Source organism: Alligator sinensis, unplaced genomic scaffold, assembly GCF_000455745.1.
Source record: "Alligator sinensis unplaced genomic scaffold, ASM45574v1 scaffold173_5, whole genome shotgun sequence".
NCBI classification, from domain to species: Eukaryota; Metazoa; Chordata; order Crocodylia; family Alligatoridae; genus Alligator; species Alligator sinensis.
Genome location: NW_005842198.1, coordinates 899,966 through 924,205, shown reverse-complemented (window position 1 = coordinate 924,205; position 24,240 = coordinate 899,966). Strand labels below are relative to the sequence as shown.

Sequence of the window (24,240 nt, the reverse complement as noted above, 5' to 3'; positions counted from 1 at the left end):
GCTCCAATCCAGCCATGCCCCCATCCCTCTCTCCTGCCAGGTTGTGGCCGGATATCCCTCCTTCCTCCTGCAGGGCCAGGCCACACGTTCTCCCCCACGGGGATGGATTATGCCCTCCCCCCACCAAGAGAGGCTGGGTCTGGGCCATGCCCCCTCCCTGCAGTGGGTCTGGATTGGTGCCAGGCTATCCCCTGCTCCCTCCACGTGGCTAGATGGGGTCCCACAGTACAAGTCCCAGGTTCCAGATTGTGTTCACCAACCAGATCCAGGCTACAGAGGGACTGGGCACCACCCATCCAGCCCTGTGAACAAAAAGGTTGAGCGCCATTGTTTTAAACCAATCAACATAATTTAAAAGACATCTAATCTATGTGGACGTTTGTGCTGCGTTTATCTTAATGTATCCCTCACATTCTCAAGTTTGGTTTTTTGTAAATGTTATCCTAAACCTCTTCTAACACAAACTAGAACTCTGTGGTGAACAGGTACACATGCTGAAGTAGAGTGGATGAAGAAGATCAATTAACAGCAGCTACTGCAAAAAGTTATCGGGCACCAACCCGTGTTCAATAACATCCAAATTGGTAAAACATACATGCATCTAATATGTTTTAAATAATGAATTGGCCAAGCTGAAAACAAGTATGAGCCATATCTGCTGAAAGAAACATTCCAATTAGAAAAATGTGAAGAATAATTTGAAATTGTACAAGACCACATTACAAAATGCTCAAAAACCCATATTCCCACAATTAAGAATTGTTGAAAGAATAATCATCTTAGAGGTGAAATGAAATCACTTAAAACAAATGGAAAAGAGGGAAAGGACAGTAATGGATATAAAAATGGTGAGCTAAGAAATTATAAGGAAATGGATAAGAGAAGAAAAAGAGGCACTGAGATGTCTATGGCCAGCAGGAATACTTATGATATTACTGATCCACTACTGAACAGAAAGAGAGATCCGTTAATAACAACAATGTAGAAAACACAAAAGTACACAATCAATCATTCTGTTAGGTAGCTACAAAAAAGCCAGATGAGTACATATCACAGTGATGATAACATTAATGTTTTTCGTTCCGTATGTAACTCTGGACAGTGTTAATCTGCAACTACTGAAGTTTGACATTTCTAAGTCAGCAGGTCACTTGAACTCCAGAGTTTTGAAAGAGCCAGGAAAGAAATTCTCTGGACCATTAAAGCTGATTTTCAATAAGCCTTGAAACTGACTGGAAAGTTACAAATAACTGGGAGAATGTTCATGTTGTACTAGTATTTAAAGAGGAGAAACCATATACTGTATGGGCTATCAGCCTGACTAATACTAAGCAAAAGAATGGGACACCTAATAGAAAAGCTAGAACAATAAGGAAATGAAGAAAATAAAAGAGAATTAATGCTTATTGAAATGGTTTATAGAAAATAGATCTTTTTTTAATTTGATATCTTTGTGGATGATATGCATAGAAATTTGGATGATAAAAATAACTGTGTTGATTCAATATATTTAGGGTTCAATAACCTACTACCATATGCCATTCTAAATAAGAAATTTAAAGGACATAAATTCAATATAGCACACATACTGAAAATCATGCTTCACCAAACTACTAGAGTTCTTTGAGGATGTCAGTAAGCAGACAGATCAAGGGAATTCAGTTAAAATAACATATCTGGACTTCCAAAAAGCATTTGACAAGGTCCCCATCAAAGGGTCTTAATAAAGTTAGGTAGTCATGAGATTACAGGGAAGAATTTAATACACAAATTCATGGAAGACAAAATTATTCAAGACAGTAAAGTCCAAGGAGGACTGTGAAAAACTACAAAAGAATCTTGCACTACTGAGCAAATGGACAATTAAATGGCAAGTGAAATTCACATGGGCAAAAATAACACAACCAACCCCTACATTAGGATGGGCTCCACACTAACTGTTACCACACAGGAAAGATCTGAGTCATTGTGGAGAGTTCACTGAAAACATCAGTTCAGTGCTCAGCAGTCAACAAAAAGGTGAACAAAACGTTAGGAATTATTAAGAAGGGGATTGTAAACAAAACAGAAAGTATCATTATGTCCCTTTATAAATCCATGGTACATCCACACCTTCACTACTGGGCCCAGATTTTATGTTCCTATTAAATGGCTAATGGATAGGCCTCAAAATACAATTACAAATAAAGAATCACCATCAAGCATGTGATCCTCAAATGGGGTTCTACAAAGGCAGGCTCTTGACCCTAAACCATTAAAAAAATTTTAGGGCTGTCAAATTATTTTTAAAAATTGATCATGATTAATTGCACAATTAAAAAAAAGTAGCCACAATTAATTGCGATTTTAATGTCACAGCTAAAAACTCAAAATAATGCAGGTACTTTGTATGGTTGAGGGAGTGGGGGTGGAGTTTGTGTATTGGGGCAATTTGTGAAGGTGTTGGGGGATGTGTGTGTGTGTTTGGGGGGAGGGGGTTAAAGCCCAGGGAGGAGTGACCCTCGCACACCCTGGCAGGATGCAGGGTGCTGTGGATCAGGAATGAGGGGCAGCAGCAGGGCTGTGGCTTGGGAGTGAGAGGCAGGGGCAGGGCATGTGCACATTGCTGTTCTCCCCACAATCATATTACCACCCCCAATAGGTGTCCTCTTTTTGAAATGGGAAATATAGTAACCCTACAGGAATGCAGCCCAGAGATGTGTAGAGCAGTGCCCAGCAGGTAAGTCTGTGGAGAGGAAGGGGCGGGCAGAAAGGGAAGGGGTAGTGGGGGTAGATCGAGGCCCCTACAGTGAGGGAGGGAGAGGAGCAGAGGCAGGGGATGGAACAAATAGGGCCGTGGGGCTGGAGCATATCATGGGAGAGAGCCGCAGATGACTCATCCAGGGGCATAGGGGTCACAGCTCCCCACCGTTGTGCTCACCCCCAGGGGAGGCATATGCATCCCCAGATTTGTATACAGGGCAGACACGGGCTGCCCACTGCAGGCTGGGGCTCTGCACTCTGCTGCCTTTGCCCAAGGAGCTGAGTGCTGGCTGCGTGTCCCCTGCCTGTCCAGTGGTGTGAAGCACAACATGGCATTGTGTGGCTCCTGGGGCAAAGGCAGCAGGGTGCAGAACCCCATCTCACAGTGAGCAGCCTGCCTCCACCCTGCACACAAATCTGGAAGGCACATGCCCTCTATGCCACCCCTAGGGGTGCGTGCAGCAGCAGGGAGTGCTCCCCCCATGCCCTTGGGCGAGTTACCCTCAGCTTTGTTCTACAACCTACCCTGTCCCCAGGGCCCCAGTCACCCCGGCCCCTGTCCAACTCCTTCCCCCACCGTGGAGAGCTCGATCTTCTGCCCCCTTCCCTCTCCCCCCGCCCCTTTCCCTCCACAGACTTACTTGCTGGGCACTGCTCTAACGCTGCTGGGCTGTGTTTGTGGCCACGTGCATGCTGTGGCTGCTCGTGTGCGTCTGTGTGAGCCCTCCCCCACCCCAAGCCTTTCTGCTGTAGCAGCCTGGAGTCCATGTCCAGGCTGCCCTGTGGCTCCTCTGCACTTCCACCGCTGCCCCACTGGGCAACCCAGAGGCAGCAGCAGAATGGAGCCCGGATGAGGGCTCCAAAACCATGTGCATGATTAATGTGTTAAAAAAATGTAATGCAAGAACCAATTAATGCATTAAATGCGCACATTAACAACAATTAACTGACAGCCCAAACTTTAATCCATGAGCTGAAAGAATAAAGAAAGTCATTATTGATGCAGTTTGGACACAGATAACGTATGCAAAATTATCTAGATGGCTTGAAGAACTGAAATAAATTAAATCATAGATATTTAAATACAGCCAAATAAGAACATAAGAATTGCCATTTGCTGGGTCAGACCATAGGTCCATCTTGCCCAGGATCCTGTGTTACACACTGGCAGGGGTGGATGCTAAAAGGGAGAGTGAACCAGGGTATGACCAGGGTTATTTCCACTGTTCCTCTCTTGCTTGTAGCCTCTAGCATTTAAGGTCTAGGAAATTCCGATTCAGAGGCTGTATCCCCAACTCCCATCCTCAACAGCTACTGATGACCTTTTCCTACAAGAATTTGTCCAATACCTTTTTGAATCTGGTTAAACTGTCAGTTTCCACAGCATCTGGTGGCAATGAGTTCCTCACTTTAATTACATGCTATGTGATAAAAAAAACCTCAAAAAAACCTCATTAGTTTTAAACTAAATGAAATTAAATTAAATGGAATTCAATTGAAATGGAAACCAAGATCTTGAAGAATCAAAGCAAGCAAGCCATTCTTATAGGAAGGGGCCCTCTACTCTTTGGGAGGGACTCTGAAAAAGATGGGAGGGTAAATAATCAGCTGAATATGTACTTAGTCTAGCACAGAACTGTTTAAACAAGATCCAATGGCTGGAAACGGCCAGGCAAATTCAGACTGCAAGTTTCAATTTATCTGTTAGCTTATTTTTTAAACAGGGAGGATGTTTAGCTATTGGAACAACAAAGATAGTCCCTTGCTAATGGAAGGAGCAACAAACAGAGGGAGCTTTTCTGAGGTGGAAACCAGGGAGAGGAATCAGTATGTGCAGGTGGTTGTGCGTGCACACAGGGATAAAGGATGAGATTGGTATTTTGCTTTCTTTGTTTTGTTTTCTATAACCTAGGTCCTCTGCATGTTCACCAGCTGGAGGTAGGAGGTATAAATGGAGACTAGATCAGCAGTTGTTAATTGCAGGGGATACAACATGTTTGTGTTCCTGCATTGTTAAGACCTATTTCATCTGCATGAAGTGTAAGCTGGTGTCGATTTTGGAGGAAGATTAAAGCGTTAGAAGCATAGGTATCAAAACTGTATAATCAGAAAAAATGAAGACTACTTGGATAGGAGTCATGAGAAGCTGGTACAGGAGAGGCCTAAGAAAAGAGAAATAGTAGAATATGACTACAAGAAGAAGGAGGGTTCCTAGAGTTCAGGAAGAACAGACTGAAATCAGTAACCACTTTCAAGCACTCTGCAGTTGAACGGGCATGGAAAAGGTAAAGACAACGGCAAGGACCAGATAACCCAGCAGACTCTAACACAAGAGGTGATAGTGACTCTTTACTTGACACTAATTAGGCCTCACTTAGAGTAGTGTGTCCAGTTTTGGACTCCATATTATAAAAAGAAAGTGAAATAAGAGCAGGCTCAGGGTTGGACAAAACATAATAAAAGGCTTGGAAGGTCCTCTGAGAAGAGGCTGAAATAAATAGGAATATTCACCTTGTGGAAAAGGTAATTAAAAGGGGATATGACAGCAATCTTCAAATAGCTGAGGGCCTGCCATGAAGAGTCAAAACCTGATGTTTTTCTAAAAGACATGCTTTAGTTCAAATAAGAACTAACTTAGTGAAGTTCAGTGACCTGTGTAATGCAAAAAGTAAGTTTGGATGATCACAATGGTCCTTCTGACCTTATGTAGCAGCGCACTGGATGTGCCTCCTCCTTTAAGGGAGCTAGCAGCCTGTGAGGCTGCTTCCAGGTGGTGCAGGGAGCTGATGAGGCACATGACCAGAGGAGAGCTCAGGCTGGCTCTGAGCCAGTCGGGGGGTTCTCTCCCTGGCAGCTGTAGGGGAAGGAGCTCCTGTCCAGGAGAACGCCACCCAGGGATGCTTGACTGCCTGCTTTGCTGCCTACAAGAATAGGAAGGCCCGGGGAGCATACAGAAGCCCAGGCGGGGAGGTATGCCGGTATAAGGGGTAGAGGGCTTTTTCCCCTTGTGGTGTTCATGTTGTAGCCCAGGGGCTTATGGTTTGAGTTACAGTTTTGTACCAGTGGTTTCGGTTGGGACTATAAGGGGCAGTTACAGAGGTCCCATTAGTGCCCTGGAGCATGCAATAGCCTTGAGCCCTGCCAGGAGCAGGTTCAAGGCCTAAGCAGCTGTCGAGCCCAGATTGGGCATGAGTGTAAGGTCCCAGGTGCCCAGCAGACAGAGTGCACCAGGGACCGTGCTCAAAAGGGCCAAACATCAGATGGTAACATCCACAAGGCTTGGGGAGTAGTACGAGAGAGGTTAAGGAGCCATGCAAGGAGCCCATAAGGCAATCAGTGCCCGCAGGGGCACAGGCAGGCTGAGAAGGCCTGCTGGTCTGGGGGCGCAGGACTATTATTGAGGGGACTCATGGAGAGCCCAGTGAGGACTGACTCAGACTCGTGTAGAGCCCCCAGGCAGCCTTCCTTTTATAACCTTTATTAAAATCAAGGCATGGCAGGTGAGATCCAATAGAAGGGCTGCAGTCGAGCTGGAGCCAGGCAGGGGCTGCACGGCCACTAGGGGGCATCATGGCTGCCCTGTGAACACAGACCTTACTACACCTTACAATTTCTGACTTCTGATATCTTTTGACATATAGTTTTCATCCACCTGCCTTCAGCACTCCATTTTTCTGACCTCTTCTTGAATCCAGCTCTTTTCCTACATTTCATGAGTTTGAATCCCTCTCTCAGAAACTGACATTCACTACAAAAATGGGAAGACTGACTAGATTAGTCTGTTATTTTTAACACATTTCTGGATTATATAAATTAATGAAAAACTACACTGTCTTGTGGGTAAAACTACACTCCTTGGTTGAAGAAAGGCTAAGAGACGTCATTCTGACAAACGCACCCCTGCTGAAGTGTTAGGCAGGCAGCAGCAGTTCTTATCTGTTGCTCTCTCGTAGAAGCTACAACCATCAAGGTACTAAACATCTGGACTTGGTCTGCCCTTTAGATTCTGTCTCAGTCGTCTAAAGGGGGATGGTAGGTCTTGGGCAGCCTCCACTCCTCCATACTCTTGCCTAGGTGTACACGTCAAGAGTTTTTGTGTGATGGTCATGGACCTCTTATGCACACACCATGATCCCGAGGATTGATGGTTGCCTATAAAACACTGTCCTAAAATGCCAGATGGTGATTTTTTCTAGTCCACAGTAGTTACTTGTACTCTTGGCACTGCACCAGTACTGGAAGCTAATACTGAATCCAAGCAGATACAAAATCATAATCACATTTTCATTACTATCATTCTCCTGATACATAATGATTAAACTATTATGAAGCTGCCGCCAATTAATTCCAATGTTTACCACAAGAAAGTAAAACAGAGGAATTAAATATTAAAGACTGTCAGTTCAACAAGTTAAGAATTATGCAGACCACTGGTAAAATGGACTAACTCCATTTTGATTTTTCCCCTTTCTTGATTGAGGAGTTATAGATCAACATGTCATTCTTTATTATGAAACTAATCAGACTATAAATGTATCTTAGGCAACACATAGGTTTTAAAAGGCTGAAAACAAAACACTGCCCCTTAAAGAAAGTTTGGTTTTTTTTTCATTTAAGCAAAAAAGGAAAAAGAAAAAAGAAAAAGAGAGGTATCCTTGGACTATCCTTACAAACTTTAACTTTCACAATATCTCTATCATAATACTGAGCTCAACCTACTTCACTAATCCAATTTTTTAAATTTAAGTTGTTCAGCTATACAGTAACAATAAAAGGAACACATCACCTCATGTTTTCCCCAACATCTGAGAGAAAAAATGGATTTTGCCACTGCTATTCCTGTTACCAGCATGGCATACGACTGAAATAGAATAGGATTTGGAAAATAAGAAAAGCCTCGAAGCAGCTGGTCCACAGTATGAAAAAGCTTGCGAATCCCACTACAAACTAAGTATCAGAGCAATTTTTATCTTTACTCTGCTGAAATAACAAAAACAAACTCAAGGGAAAAAAACTAATAATGCTAAAGCCTCACATGGCAGGCCCTAGATAAGCCACACTTGGGCCCCAGCCTCTGCTGGTGCTGCATGATGCTGGGCAGGTGGGCTAGGCTGCTTCTGCCCAGCATCCCCCACACTGCCCGAGATATACAGTCCTGGTTGCTGGCCACTGCCCACCACCAGAGGCTGGGCCCAAGCACAGCTCGCCCAGTATCTGTGGGGAAAAACTCCATCTCCCAGGCTATCATACGGAGTCTGGCGGTCAGGGTTGCTTCTGCCCAGTGGTGCCAAGAGGTCAGAGCATACACCATGATGTAGACTTACTGACCAGATGCTGCTCTCCAAGCTGCCTGGCTGCATTCCTGGCCACGTACATGCTGCAGCTGCATGCATGCACACAACATTTATCAGTGACATTATCGGCTACCCTGGCCAAAAAATGCTGATTGCCGATAATGTTAATTTTCCTTTCATCAGTGCCAATCTGATATGGACTGATAGATCGGTGCACCTCTATCATAAATAGTCTGAATTTCTCATGTATAAACTGATCAATGGAAAACTATAATGGCTGGTGCTTGTTCATCTTTGTTCCATGTCGGGTGTCAGCAAATTTTAGTCCACTGGCCAGCTCTGGTCTGCCAAACAAGTTCATCTGGCCTGGGGAGCCGGGATTGTGGCAGCAAGGGGAATCACCAGTGGTATTTGGCAACAACTGGATTGGAAACACTGGTCTGCCCTATGACAGAACTTTATTGATTCAACTCACCACTGCTGAAAAGTTGCTTTCTCTATGCTTACACCGTGTGTTGTTCCCTTTGCTTTTTATTTTCTCCTCCAAATTATGGACTTAATCATGGTCTACAGCCTACATTTGCACTTTGATGTTTCTTATTGTAACAAGTGACTTCAGTATGTGACACTCAGATTACCCTGCAAGGCCTTAGTTGCTCCCTTCCACCAAGGGGAAAATCAAGCAAGTGAATCTAGCATACTTCTATTTTTTTGGCTTGACCGTAAGTTCCAATTCCCCAAGTAACAAGCCAACTTTTCCAGTCTGAACTATCAGTACCTAATCATAAAGACATAAGCTATAAACCTGCTTAAAATAACAGAAATAAGACTTTGTACATCACGTGTTTTTATTTAAAAAACTGAAGTGGAAAGGTTCAAGGTTAGGAAAAATATGAAGTGCATAACATAAAATGCAACTGATCAATAAACTATGACATCCTTATGCCAATAAATGCCTTGTATACTAAGGGATTCAGAACATTATTCTAAAGAACAATCTTCCAAAAAAATCCAACTTTAATTGGAATGAAGGATGCTCAGCATCCCTGAAAATAAGAGTCTCTTAAGTGATTAAACTAAGATGTCCAAAGCTTAAAAACGAGGCCCTGTATCTGTAAACTGGGCCCCATAAATTCTGCAGCCATGGAATAAGCAAAACCTCAACTTTGGTTAGAAAGAAATGACATCTTTAACACACAAAGCAAATCTGAGAAATATGCCTAAAGCAATATTTGAAAAATGTGTGAAACCCCATTCATCTCAGTCAGGAGTCCAGGGACTCTGTGATTCTCAGACTTTGGTTCATCAGAGATAGTAACATTAAACATTTTTTTACTCTGGCCGGGCAATGTGTTGCAACCAGATGCCAAATATATTGCTTTCTGCCTCACTGCCTTGTGGGACCTGCCTCTACCTGCTTCATGCTCCCCAAATTTTCCCACAAAAGGAGCAGTATTGGATAATACTGCATACTCTCTGCACGATTTCATGAAGCCAAGAAACAGAGATATTAAGCTTGGGACTGAGAGTTAGTAACTGAAAATCTGAAGGAACTAGTAAGGTGAACTGGTGAGCTAACCTGAGCTGCCAAGACCTAAGAAACTGAGGAGATGGGCCACTAAAACTCCCCCGATTCCTGGTATTTGTAGTAAAGGATGTTTTCAGTCATGACACACGGCCACCATTGAGAGTGGCTAAAGGGTCAAGCTGCCTGACAGTCACAGTGAAAAATCATCCATCAATAAAAGTAATAATGCAAACAATCACTGTGGAATTTTACATCAGTATATATTTGTAATCACAAGCACGGTGTTGTGTGTTTGAAATATGAAAAAGGCAGGGCATTTCATGGAAATAAATTGTTTAATAATGTCACAGAATCTATAGCTTCTTGCTACACCATGAAGGGGGTCTTCTTGAATGGTTTGATAATTTTGTGCAGGACTTGGACTTCTGTGTATAATTAATTTTTGAAAAAGAAATGAGTGCTTTAATACTTCTGCATAGCATAACAGCAATATGCAAAACTTACGCAAAACTTTGCATAAGTTATCCAAGGATTTATAAGTATATTATATTATAAAGGCCAGGCTTTATAATAATCAATAAACAAATATGTGTTACAGGCAACTTTTATTTTTTAATCATCTTAAAATGTTTTTAAAAAAACAATTTACTGAAGCTGTTATATAAATTCCTACATTTCAAGCAAAGATATACAACAAACAGAGAGGAGGGAATGAAAAGCAACTAAATGCCTGCAACTATATATCTAAGGAATCCTGTAAGGAATGTACAAAGGCAATAATATTACACTTTCCCACTAAAAGTGAGAGGTCATGTGTTCCACATTTCAAAGCAAGCCAAATCAGAGGCATGTTAACCTTGGGTTGTGCGCTCAGATTACACACTTAAGAACTATTTTATCAATATATCTTATATAGTGTCTTTTGGGTTCTACCCTAAAAAAGGATCTCTCAACAGATATTAGGAAGTAGAAACATATTTTAAATGTATCATCTGAAAATAGTGTGATTGTCTTTAAATCTCTAGCCACTCATCGTGCTATGTCCTACACAAGGAAAGTATTAAGGGATCAGAAGACAGGGTAAACAGTGAATTCACATTGGACACCTTGTTGGTTGGAAAAAATCATGTACTGTATGCTGTAAGTCTGACAGCAGGTATTAAAGGTCAGTTCACTATTCACTCAGATAAAAGTAGTTATGTGATTGGAACCTTCAGGAATGAACATGAAACATTCCAAGCTTAATTTTTCATATGTACAATACAAACGGATATTTAAAACATAGCCTTGTTTTGGAGTCCAAATCATAAACTGTTTTCAGAAGAGAAGATAACCCCATCACTCAAGTGGCAGAGTAGAGCTGTAATCCAAGGAGATAAGCAAACTGATACATCCTACATCAGTAGAACCTGGATTGCATTTAAGACATTTGTGAAGCACTCTGATTTGTTACCATGGGGTTTTTTTTCCTGGGATTTTCCTCGAATGCTGCTCACTGTTGAGTTCTAAAAGGGATGTTACACTGATTTGGGGTGTGGTCTGTGATTCCCAATCTGAAAGTGTATATCAGGCAAGATACCCATTGAAAAGAAAAGGGAGTTTAAAAGGAGTTTTCCTCAAGTGTGGATTTCAGACTTGTGTTCAGTCTCTCTCTCCATGCCTAGACATCTACAGTAGCTTCAGAATTATAGCCAACCTAACTCTTCCAACATGTTCAAAGCACAGTGATTGGATGTGATGGATTCTTAAATGAAGAGGGAGGTCCTTCCAAACAAGAAACACCATAAAAACTAACCACCACCAAATCATCATGCATTTTGCTTTATTTTGTTAATTTTTTTTCTTTATACTATCATCCTTTTCTCCCCCCATCTAATGCACATTTAGGTACCATGGAAACAATACTATCAGTGGCAAGAGTGGACATACGTAACAGCCACAGCTGCAAGTAACATTTCACAACCACACAGAATGAATTTTAATTTAAAAAGTGCTTTAAAAGATAATAAAAACTATTTATTACCATGTGTGTTTGCAAATGTGTGTACACACACACACACACACACACACACTCTATTTAGAAGGTAACATTTCTGAATATACAAACTGAGTCAACATAAATCCTTCAAAGACTGTAACAGTTAACCTTTTATCTCACTTCTTGGTAATAAGTTCTGCCATGGTCATTTAGTGCTTGATCCAAGACCCACTGAAGTCAATAGATGTCTTTCCATTAACTTCAGCAGACTTTATGCAAGATTGTTGATCCATTTAATAATACTAATTACTTCAATTTGAGAGGTCTGATTTGATTGCATACCTTGCTCCCATTGCCCTTCTATGCTAACAAAGGAATATTTTAACTTTGTGTATCCTGAGAGAGTATCCAGAGACACTCTCATTCCCCATCAGCTCTTTGGGGCTGCAGAATCATGGAGGAAAGGGATAGGTGTGGGATCTGTTCAGACCCTAATACAGGGGAGAACTTCCACTGAACTTTTCTTCAATTCTGCAAAGGAAGTAGGTTCACCTGTTTTATGTTTGTCTGGGAGGAAAACCTTCACCCTAAGGAGGCAAATAAAACACTGGAACAGGTTACCCAGAGAGGTGGTGGAAGTTCCATCCTTGGAGGTTTTCAAAACCTGGCTATACAAAGCTTTGGCTGGGATGATCTAGTTGGGGATGGTCCCGCTTTGAGCAGGGAGCTGGACTAAATAACCTTCTGAAGTCCCTTCCAACCCTAACTTCCTATGACTATGAAATCACTTGCCTAATATTAGAGTCATTTTTCTGCATTAGCATCAAGTTTTCCCACCATGTAGTTTCTTACTATTGTTTGTATTACAGTAGAGGTCACAGTCAAGATGTATGTCCTAATGTGCTAGACACTGTACAAATACATAAAAAGACATTCCCTGCCCCAAAGAACATACAATCTGATTACATGAAACAGACACAGGAAAGGAGAAAAGGAATATTGTCATCCTTATACTGTAGATGAAAATAAGGCACAGTGAGAATAAATGACTAGCCCAATAGTCACACAGTAACTCTATAGCAGAACCAGGAATTAAATCTACATTTCCAAGACCAAGTCCAGAGAATGGGCCCCACAACCATCATTACTGTTTATTATATGGCATGCGGGTGTTTTAAAATTATTTTTGCCCTTGGGTTCTTACGAAAAAGATCTTCCCTTCCTGCAGCAGAGGATCAGATCTATTTTTTATGCTACTTTATACATCTTTGAGCCATATGTCAATACAAGCAAGTTGACATGGTTGTAATGTAGGAACTTTTGCTGTAGCTGCTCAGACTAAGTAAGAGATTCCTTGTTCTGTTTTTCATCTTGCTGCATGTGTTCCAAATCATTCTGACTGAACTTACAGTTCTTTGCATGTGTTTTCTGTTTGACCTGAGATGCATCCAAGGTAGACAGAGTATTCTTTTAGTTCTTTAAAGATACTTTTCTATATAATTTTGGTTTAGTTATGTGACCATTAGACCTGTTTTTACTTTCTTTAGGTTTCATGCTTTCTAGCTTTCATAGCCCATATTCTCTGCTAGTTTTTAAAGATTGTATAGTGTTTGAGAGTAGAACTGAGCCACATATTCCAATACTGTTAAAACTTTCTTCCTGTGATCCAGATTCAGTCTGTAGAACAGCAGATCTCAACCAGGGCGCCGCTAATTTCAGAAAAGTTATGGAGAAGTGTATTAAATATAAAGAAGTTAAGAACGACTGCTATAGAACATATTTTCTAGAGAATAAAAATCATGACGACTTTGAAAGAGTGACTCCCCACAACATTTTCTTAATTTCAATCAGATATAAGTCTTAACTTCAATTTATAGAAAAACTCAAAAACTACATACCTGTTTTCTACTTGATTTTTTTTTTTTTAAATAAACTGAGATTTTTAAAGTCACCTTTAAAGGCATGAACTAAAGATCAAGACTGAAATCCTTCCCCTGTTGATATCAATAGCCAAACTCTACTGCAACAGAATTCCATACCAAAGATTTTGAATCAGCATGGAGGGTCTTCAGTAAAGCATAACTCTGTGACCACTTCAGATAAAGAACCTGATCCTTGTTAATCATCAGAAAAGAGTTAGAAAGAGTGACATGTTGGACTTATCAACTTTAATGGCTTCCAGTAAACAAAGATTCATTTGCTATTTGATCAAAATAATCTTTACTACAAATATGATCACTTAATCTTACTACAAATAAAATTTAAAATAAGATATGTTACCAGTTGATAGAATTCAGCATCTCTAGGAGTCAGATATGGAAGCCAGCTTTCTCCAATTTCTTCAAGAAGCTTTTGTTTCTGTTTTTTTAAAAAACAAACAAACCATATATTATAACAAAAATTAGGCCAAGGAAGCAAACAATATTTACATAGTAAAACAACTGTATTAAGAAGAATACTAGTTATCTCTCTCTAGACACAAATTGAAAATATTATCAAATAAGCAGGAGCAAGTGGATATAAATTTACCTCAGTGGGGTTTTGCCAACAGATTTTTAGTCAGCAGTTTCAGAATATTAAATTATATTTCCCTTCATTCTCCCTTAGAATACACTCCCTACCACACCAGGAAACATCTACTGATGTTCAAGATCTGGAAGACCTCTACCTGGCTTACACCTGATCTCATTTTTATTTTTTTCTTTATCTTATGCTTCAACTTTTGTATCTCATGAATCCAGTGTCATCCAGCTGCGCTCTAGACAGTGCTGAAGTAGACATCAGCCTATATGTTCAATATAGTCTCTGGCTTCTGAAATCAAAAGGGAAGAGGAAACACTCTCTGTACCTCATCATCAATCCAACCTTCCAGCCTGACCACGCACAGACCAGGCTTCAGCCTTCTGAAACAAACAGCTACAACTGTGGCTGATGGGTAACAGTCATTTATCCAGGAATTGGCTGTGAAAAGGAGGGCTTATTTTTAACTGTCATCTTTTACTATTTTTGTTTGTATTTGGTTGGAAAAACTTCTTTGGTAGAACTAATATCTTTGTGAGAAAGCCGAGAATGCTCTGGTTGTATTCTAGTAACATTCCCATTATTGTAAAAAAAACCCAGAAAAACTAGGTTTTAATTTCCAATTTTCTTCCATGCCTACCTTATTAAAATAGAAAGTCGATGCCTACTGTGCAATGTTTATGGCAGTAAAGCCTTAGACAAGGGGTGGCCAAGATAAATGCTGCAGCCTGAGAGCTGTCACACTGCAGCCCCTTGTCTTGCTGCCAAATTCCAAGACCTCTAGATCCAGGGGTTCGATCCAGAGCATAGAGTCATGCCCTCTAGCCTATGGGGCCAGAAAGGAGAAGCAGAGGCTGTCACAGCTCTGAGAGCTGCACCAATTAACCTGGATTATTTCCAGCCCTGCAAGACAGATGACATGGCTCCATATTTTGTATCTAGCCTGCAGACAGGCCCTGTGCTCCAGATCCAGCCTGACCCCACACCACTCATCCATGGGGCTGGATGAGTTGGGTACCCTTGCCTTAAACCACTGGTTTTCAAACTTCCTAAAGTCATAGAACACCTTTGTATCACTGACTGACACACCAGGCAACCCAGGTTGGCAGTGGCAGTGCATCTCCTCCCAGGCCACAGTGCCATTACCCCCAATCTTTTTGCAGAACCCCTTATGACCTATCATGTAGCCCCAGGGCTCCATGAAACACAGTCTGAAAACTACTGCCTTAGCTCATTAGAGAGAAGGACTAGCCACAGGGCTTCCAAAGCTATAATTCACAAACCGTAACAGAGATGGACCCATTCAATCAAGTTGCTCAAATATACCTCCACCTAAACAGGAGAAATATGGGTGTGCAATATTCTGTTTTACATTCTAGATAAATACTTCCTTTGACTTTTCCAGGACAACTCATCTTATCTGTACCTTGTTTTACTTAAGTGACTGTGTCTTCTATGGTACTCTCCATATCCTTAGTTATTAACAACCAACTAATAAAAATGGTAATTAGAGGTAATTTAGGGGGAAAAATTAGAATAGATGTTAGCTGTATATCAAGAAGATTAATCATGCATATATACTTTTAAGTAAGCTTTTCTTTTATATGTTTTCCAACTTGTAAACATGAAGAGGATTTAAGAATTTTTTTTCAGAATCACAATATTTGTGTGTGAAGAGTAAATATGTTTGTTCCAGGGGTGTAGGTTGTAGCCGTGTTGGTCTAATAAAAGATATCAAATTCACCCAAGGTTTGGTCTAATAAAAGATACCAAATTCACCCAAGGAACCTTGTCTGCCTATGTTTATGTTCCACATTTGACATAGCATTATGTTAAAGTTGTGACTAAAACCCCCACTGAAATAATCTCCAAAGGAAAAAAAAAAAAGAAAAATCAAAGTTAGTAGTGAATTCATAAAATCAGAAGAAGTATGAATGGGAAAAAGACCTACTAAATATTTTATCATCTAGCGCACCTGCTTGCTAATACTAAGTTATTCCTTACATCTGTACAGTACTTTGTCAAGTCTGAATCATAAACAGCCCAGTTCATATTTTCAGCACCTCCCTATTAAGCTATTTTACGTGCTAAAAGGCCACATTATCTAGTGAATTTTACTAATATCCAGATACACCTCGTTTATTTTTTTTAATAAACTCCAAGTTTCCATGTTCAGTGTGATATCCTAAATAAATCTTTCTTCCTCCTTGTCTTTGTGTCCTGAAAAGAATTTAAATAATACACAGACCAAACCCTGGGCTTATAATAGACAAGACAAACAGAAGTATTAGGAACCCACATCTATTACTACAGGATACAGCATCCTGAGGTTTCAAAAGTAGGGAAATAAGTATATTCTTAAATTTCAAAAGAAAAGTAGGATGCTGAAGTATTATAGTTATGAGGTCAGTCAGTCAATCATATCCAAAAAGCAGGTAGCATGAACTAATACATCACCACTCACAAACCTCCCTTGCTGATCTTAACTAGACTGACAAGAACAGCATTGAAATTTACAAAGTAGAAGTGTACTCTGATCTCTCAGAGTCTATAGTTTTCTTTGGGGACACATTATAAATTGACATTGAGCCATTGGTGAAACCAAGCAAAATGTAACTTTAGATTAAGTTGGCAGACAACAGCATGTTAGTGCGCTGCATATTCCCAAACAGCAATTCTTTTATATTACCAAAAAAAGAAAAGAGGCAAGTTATGTTAGCATTTTTATTTCACCACAATTAATTAAAACACTAGGCTGCCTTTGCTCATTTTAAAACAAATGTATAATTAATTTCTTGTCTGTATATAAAATAAACGAATCTTAAATTGAAAAAAATATATCTTTCAAAACACAGGCTAGCAAATGAAAGAAAGAAGGAGAAAAAAATCCCTGACAATTTCTTTGTCAAATGCCAGCCTGCTGGCAAAGCACACAACATTAAAATGCACTCTTGAGTGTAGGTAGTACTAGCTCACATTTGATTGTCAGATCTGGCTAAGTGCTGCTCCTCAGTTTGATGTACAGACAAATACACACAGCTGGGTGGTATAACACACTGCTCTTCTCATATACAAGAAGCTGTCACACGCATGTCAAATACATCAAGCTACTCACAAATTCCTCCAAAAAATAAAAAAGGGAAAAATCAAAAGACCTAGCTATACTAGCTAGATGTAATCTAAGGACTGTTACATGTGTGTTGTATTTATAGTCACCTCAACAGGTACAGTTAAGGGCATAAATATCTTACAAAAAATTGTCTTTATTTGAAAGTTATATCACATATGGCTAAGTGGTTTAAAGAGACACTTTTTCTTATGTTTTAAAAATGTTTGTAATTAATAGGACCGCATAAAAATGACATTAATATCTATTTTCCAATACAATTGCTATGTTCATTCAAACTGGCTTTCTTACAGAAATGTGGATCATTTCCTGCTTATATGCACCATTATTGTCACATCAACATTCACATGCACAGTTCTGGAAATTTACATGCACTGAACTAGCAGCTGCAGAGATAAGAGTAGATCTCTAACTATGCATTAGTTCATGGGCTGCTGGGAATTTTACAACGTATTATTAAGGAAAAAGGCAATGATGTCTCAGGGTAATCACTTTTATTGGACCAACTGTATAGCTAGGATAGAGTTAGACAAGTTTAGAATGCAAGACATTCTTCAGGACTGATGAGAACAAGCCAAGCACAGCATAGTCCTGAAAAAGAATGTCTTGCATTCCAAACTTTTCTAACTCTATCCCAAATACACAGTTGGTCCAATAAAACTCATCACCCTGAGAAATCCTGGCCTCTAACATAATTTCTGGACCATCATGACTACATCATCACTTTTACACTACCATATTATTAAGGGAAAAAGGTGTAGGTCTCAGTACTGGACTAAATGCCAGGAACATTTACTTTCTCATTCCAGTTCTAAAATTTGGAATTACCCAGTTTTGTCCGCTTGAATTACAAACTGCTGTTGTCCTGTAGTGGGTGACCCTAGTGATGAGAAGGAACCTCCTCTCATCAGTGAAACAAGCCATCTTTAGTTGGAATGATACAAGCTTGTTTTTCCATACAGCTTCCTACATGCAATTTCTTCATGTATATCCATTTACTAGTGACACGTTGGTGAGGTAGCCATTAATAAAATTAAGTGCCATGATAACACACAAAAACCTTCTCTATCAATACATGAGCATTTGTGGTCATGTTTCCTAGACCTCAAACTATTTTTGTTGCTCTCAAATTGACTCTTTTCAGTTTGTCCACATTTGCTTTGAAGTATAGAGTCCAAAACTAGGCACACTACTCCAGGTGAGGGGCCTTACCAAAGCAGAATAGTGTGGATGGCTTCTCTGGACTTGCAAGCAACGCTTCTGTTGTCAGGGACAGTAAGTGGTACAGAATAATTCCCTACCTGTTACAGAACTGGAGGTATAATAGAAGGGCAGCAAGTGCATCGTTTGAAATCATGTGCCACAATACACTACAGATGGTTTGCTGTTTCTACGCCAAATAGTTGAAGAAAGAGATAGCACTTAAAGAATAATGCTATTCTTCAAGAAATAGAAGGAGGAGGAGCTGGGGAATTATGGAATGGTCAGTCTAATGCTGATAACTGGGAAGATTATGGAGCAGGTCACCAAGGAATCTATGTATAAGCAGGTAGAAGAAAATTAGATGATCAGGAACAGCCAACATTAAGAGCAAGCTTACCAACTTAATTTACTTCTACAACAGAATAACAGGCTTTGTTGATGAGAAATGGATGATATACCTTGATCATAGCAAGGCTTTTGGGCACAGTCTCCTACAACATTCCTATTAGTAAGCTAAGGAAATACAGTCTAGATGAAACAAGTGTAAAATAGATACATCAGTGGTTGGATCATCATGTTCAATAAATAGTCATCAATGGCTTAGTATCTAATTGGCAAGAAACATTAAGTGGAGTTCCCTAGAGGCCTTGCATTCAGTACTATTTACTGTGTTCATTAATGATTTGAAGAATAGTAGTAAACACTAAGCAAATTTACAGATGACACCAAGTTGGATGGAGTTGCAGATATTCTGGAGAGTTGGATTAGGATTCAGAATTAGGATGACACAGATATACTGGATAAATTGTGTAACTAAAACTAATCAAATTAAATTCATATGAAGTGCAAAGGCCTGCACCTCGGACAGAACCATCTCATGCAAAAAGGAGGTACTAGGAAACAACTATGTAGGCTGCAGTACAGGAAAAGGACCTGAAGGTGATAGTGGACCACACATTGAATATAAATCAAACATGTGCTCTTGTTGGGGGGGAAAAAAAAAAAACAGGCAATAGCATATTGAGCTATAGCAATGGAAGCATTGCTTGCAAGTCCAGAGAAGCCATCCACACTATTCTGCTTTGGTAAGGCCCCTCACCTGGAGTAGTATGCCTAGTTTTGGACTCTACACTTCAAAACAAATGTGGACAAACTGAAAAGAGTCGATTTGAGAGCAACAAAAATAGTTTGAGGTCTAGGAAACATGACTTATGAGAAAAGATTGGAAGAACTGGGTTTTACACAGTCTGGATAAAAGACAACTGAGGGGGATTTGATAACAGTCTTCAAATAGCTGACGAATGGTTAGAAAGAGGATTGTGGTAAGCTATTTTATGTGGCTACAGGGAACAGGAAGAAGAACAAGTTTTAAATTGCAAGAAGGGAAATTGTTTCAAACACAACCATAAAGAAAAGCCAGAAGTTTCAGACCAACATCCTGGTATGAATCAATGTGGTAGATCATAGTTAGACATGCGTTATCATATAGATTTTAAAAATCATAAAACAGTATTGAAAATGTAAAGAAGCACAAGTTGAATTTTCTAGCATAGCATGATGCATGTATCATTCAGCAAAGAAAAGACATTTGGTCACACAAATAAGTTTCACTGATGTCAATGCAAGCAGGATTTGCCTCTTAAAATAGCCTTGGGGCATTCTCCTTCCTTGCTTTTTTCACATATGTAGGAGGCTGCTAAGGGAAAATGCCAATTTCACTACAGCAAGTCATCTCTTTGGACCTGGAGCAACATCACATATGCATGTAAAAGTCAGCTACGCACTTCCAAAATGTAGCCAAACTTAACACTGCCTCCTAAATGTTTAGATCTGTTGGCTTTTAGCTATACAAGTACCACAGATTATAGCAAGTCACATAGCCAAGGCAGAATATAACATTTGGAAAATACAGAACCAAAGACTGAGGCGTTGGTGTCATCGGGAAGGCTTTGGCTTCCATGACCACAGTCCGCTCTTTGGAGAAAGAGGCAGTGAGCTGTTGGGAAGGGATGGCCTCCACCTCTCTCCGCTGTGGAGGAGGCTCTTCTCAGCCAGACTGGCTGACCTGCTCCACCGGGCTTTAAACTAAGCCTGCTGGGGATGGGGGGACTACCGCCACTGCTGGCCTGCTGAGCAACCCTTGCAAAGCCAGCAGGCCAAGGCACTTAAGGGAGCCCACCCCTGCCCCAGCCCTGGAATGAACTGTAGGCCAGGCAAGGGCCCCCAAGGGGACACTTGTGTGCCTATACACAAATGCCAGGAGCTTGGGGAATAAACAGGAGGAACTTGTCCTCCTGCTAAATACAAATAACTCTGATGTCATAGGGATAATGGAGACCTGGTGGGACTCCACCCATGACTGGACCACAGATATAGACAGCTATACCCTGTACAGGAGGGATTGAGTGGACAAAAGGGGTGGGGGTGTAGCTCTCTATGTCAAGGAAAGCTACGGGCCCCTGCAAGCCAACATTGGTGCCCAGGGTGGACAACTGAAGACACTCTGAGTTAAAATCCGTGGGGAACACGACACAGGGGTCACAATGGTGGGAGTCTATTAAAGACTTCCTACCCAAGATCAAGAGCTTGACCAGGAGTTCGCCAGGGAATTGGCTGAGGTCTCATGCTCTCAGTACACTGTAGTCATGGGAGACTTCAACTACCCAGACATCCCATGGGAAGAATGCTCAGCCAAATCCGAGTGGTCGCAAAGCTTCCTTCCGTGCGTGGACAACCTCTATCTGACACAAGAAGTCTATGGACTAACGAGAGGTAAAGCGCTGCTCGACCTGGTACTGGTAACCGGGGATGACCTAATCAGCAAGCTAACGATCAAAGGGAAGCTGGGTGACAGTGACCATGAGCTGATCACCTTCACCATCTCATGTAAAGCTGACTGTTGCCTTGCAGGGGCGTGAGGTGGACCGCTAACCCTCAGATACGAACAGGCCGGGGACGAAAGGGATACGGACTGCTCGTATCTGAGGGTTAGCGGTCCACCTCACGCCCCCGCAAGGCAACATGGCATCACGAACAGGATCTCCAGGGCAAAGGGAAGACGAGGAGTACCTCGACCAATTAGTCTGGCATTGCCCATGGCGGAACCACTATAGACCTCCGACCATGAACGCCGATGATTTATGGACCCACGTGGCGTACCATCAGGCCCGGCCAGATGGGAGGATCGGGGGCCATGTCTCTATCCGCCCGACCGAAAACAACGGGGGGGTCCACTCAAAGAGTGGGTTGTAGCCGACCTCACCCCGGTAGCCTTGAGGTGTCTCCTCACTAGTCCCGCGGTCATATACCGACCACCCGATACAGCCGCAGAGGTACAACTTAACCACGTTAAGCCCGCCGGAAAAAATGATTGCACCCCAACAAAACAGTATGCTAGGTGCATCAAATATCTGAAGGAGGGTGGCGGCTGCGACACTCCACCTGATAAATTCAGGTGCCCCAATCTCAATCCCGGGGGTGCCGAAAACGAGATTCTAACAGGCCTCCATGAGAGCCGTGAGAACCTTGAAACTGACGGACGGGAGGCTACAAAATGGGCAGGAAAAAGGTGGAGCAAGGGAAAAATAATTAATATTCTGTTTCGCACTGTAACAACTCTGCTGAGACACGCGGCGAATCAGGGCAGCGTGGTGGAGACGTTGGCCAGGACAGCCGCGGATCAGAGTGCCACACGATCCAAGACACCGTCCGAAGATGGCGCCGCAGATGGAAAAGAAGGAGGGGAATGACCCTACAAAATCGACTGGCTTTAGATGCCATGTTAGTGCATAATGGGGGAGTATGTAAATACCTGAGCCTGTCCACCGAATATTGCTGTATATCTATCCCAAATGTTACGGTTCCTTTATTGTCTCAGCTTGATTTAATCCGGAAGGCAGCCAAAGGCGCTAATGCCGCAGCAGGTATCAGTAATGGCTGGCTCGCAGACCTATTTTCAAGTTTCGGTTGGAACCTTTCATCATTAGCCATGCGCATAATTGCTCCACTTTTAACGTTATTAATACCCTTAGTTGGTATTTTACTTTGTGTTTGTGTTGGATGTTGTATCCTAAACACACTTAAGCGACGATTAATGACACTTTCAACCTTCGTGTATACTCAGTTGCCTACTGCAAATGAAGAAAGTATAGAACTCGAAGGTATCTAATCTGGCATTTGGTCAAGGGGGCATGTCTAAATGGAGAATGACCAAACACCAGTCCAATGTAAAACACGAGGGTAAACTATGCTCGGAGTGTGAGGGAGTCATAATGAGCGCGTGATCAAATAGACTCAGCAAATCAGGGGCTACATGAGGTTCGTGACCGCACGGCTGGCAGTCACAGCCTCTTGATTAAAAGTCAGCAGATACACGGGGCACATTTTGATTGGCTCTGTAGTTTATAAAAAGGGGCAGAACGCAGGCACCGGGGGATCCACGCGTCAGTTTGGAGAGGCCTGATCATCCTTTCCAGGATCCTGCGTCCTCGATATCCTCCCCCTTGGGCGCCCCCCCACTAGAACGTATCACTCGACTGTACTACTCGAACGTACTGAGCTCACGTGTTGTTGTTGTTGCTGTTACCGTCGTTGTCCGTGCTGTTGTTGTTGCTTGCAACTGTAACGTCACGAAAAGCTGTTATGAAGTTTTCCTGCATAAACTGTAAGTAAAGCTTCAAGTTATTACATCATTTCAATTTGAGTCCGTGTCCCTTTCGCCCCTGGCCTGTTCGTATCTGAGGGTTAGCGGTCCACCTCATGCCCCCGAAGGCAACACTGACAAGTCAGTCAGCAATACAGAAGTCCTCGACTTCAGGAAAGCTGACTTTGACAAGCTCAGGAGGCTTGTTGGTGAGGCCCTAAGGGACTAGGAAGAGTTGCTGCTCCTCAAGGGAGCGATCCTGGATGCACAAGCTAAGGCTATTCCATCTTGGAGGAAAGACAGCAAAAGGGCACAGCAGCCCACTTGGCTCAGCAAGGAACTAGCGGACCTCCTGCACCTAAAAAGAAAGACCTACAAAGGATGGAGGATGGGCTCCACCTCCAAGGAGGAATATTCTGCATTGGTCCAGACCTGCAGGGAGAGAACTAGGAAAGCCAAGGCTGCGACGGAACTCCAACTGGCTACTAGTATCAAGGACAATAAAAGGTCCCTTTTTAGATATGTGGGGAGTCGGAGGAAAAGCAAAGGCAACATTGGACCTCTGCTAAACAAGATGGGGCAACTGACGACCAACCCCTAGGGAAAAGCCAACCTACTAAATGGGTACTTTGCGTCGGTCTTACACTAGTCCCATTGGATGCCCCTGCCCCTTACGGGACAAGGAGGCCCGGGTGAGGGAGATTCCTTGCCCTCCATCAATGCTGACCTCATGAAGAAACACCTTGAAAGGCTGAACACCTTCAAGTCATCTGGCCCTGATACACACCAGGGTACTCAAGGAGCTGGCTAGCATCATAGCTCAGCCCCTGGTGCAGATCTTCAAGAACTCCTGGCACTCTGGTGAAGTGCCCCAAGATTGGAAGAAGGCCAATGTGGTACCTATCTTCAAGTAAGGGAGGAAAGTGGATCCGGCAAACTACAGGCCCATCAGCCTGACCTCTATTACAGGGAAGGTCTTGGAAAAGATTATCAAAGAGGCCATCCTTAACAGACTGGTCGATGGCAACATCCTGAGGGATAGCCAGCATGGGTTTGCTGCGGGAAGGTCTTGCTGACCAATCTTATTTCCTTTTACGACCAGGTGACCTATCACCTGGACAAGGCGGAAGAGATTGATGTCGTATATCTTGACTTTAAAAAAAAGCCTTTGATCTGGTATCCCATGATCACCTCTTGGCAAAACTG

General features: G+C 41.9%; 1 protein-coding gene across 10 annotated transcripts in view; it reads right to left on the bottom strand.

Moving 5' to 3' along the window:
- FTO (FTO, alpha-ketoglutarate dependent dioxygenase) overlaps nucleotides 1-24,240 on the bottom strand; it is a 432,416-nt gene that overhangs the window by 327,948 nt on the left and 80,228 nt on the right. For all 10 annotated transcript variants that reach the window (XR_003094760.1, XM_025207543.1, XM_025207542.1 and 7 more), the window contains exon 2: nucleotides 13,823-13,900. Coding sequence is in view for 9 of the 10 variants with exons in the window: in XM_025207543.1 (XP_025063328.1) it covers nucleotides 13,823-13,900 (78 nt within the window). In the remaining variant the exon portion in view is untranslated. The remainder of the gene's footprint in view (nucleotides 1-13,822; nucleotides 13,901-24,240) is intronic.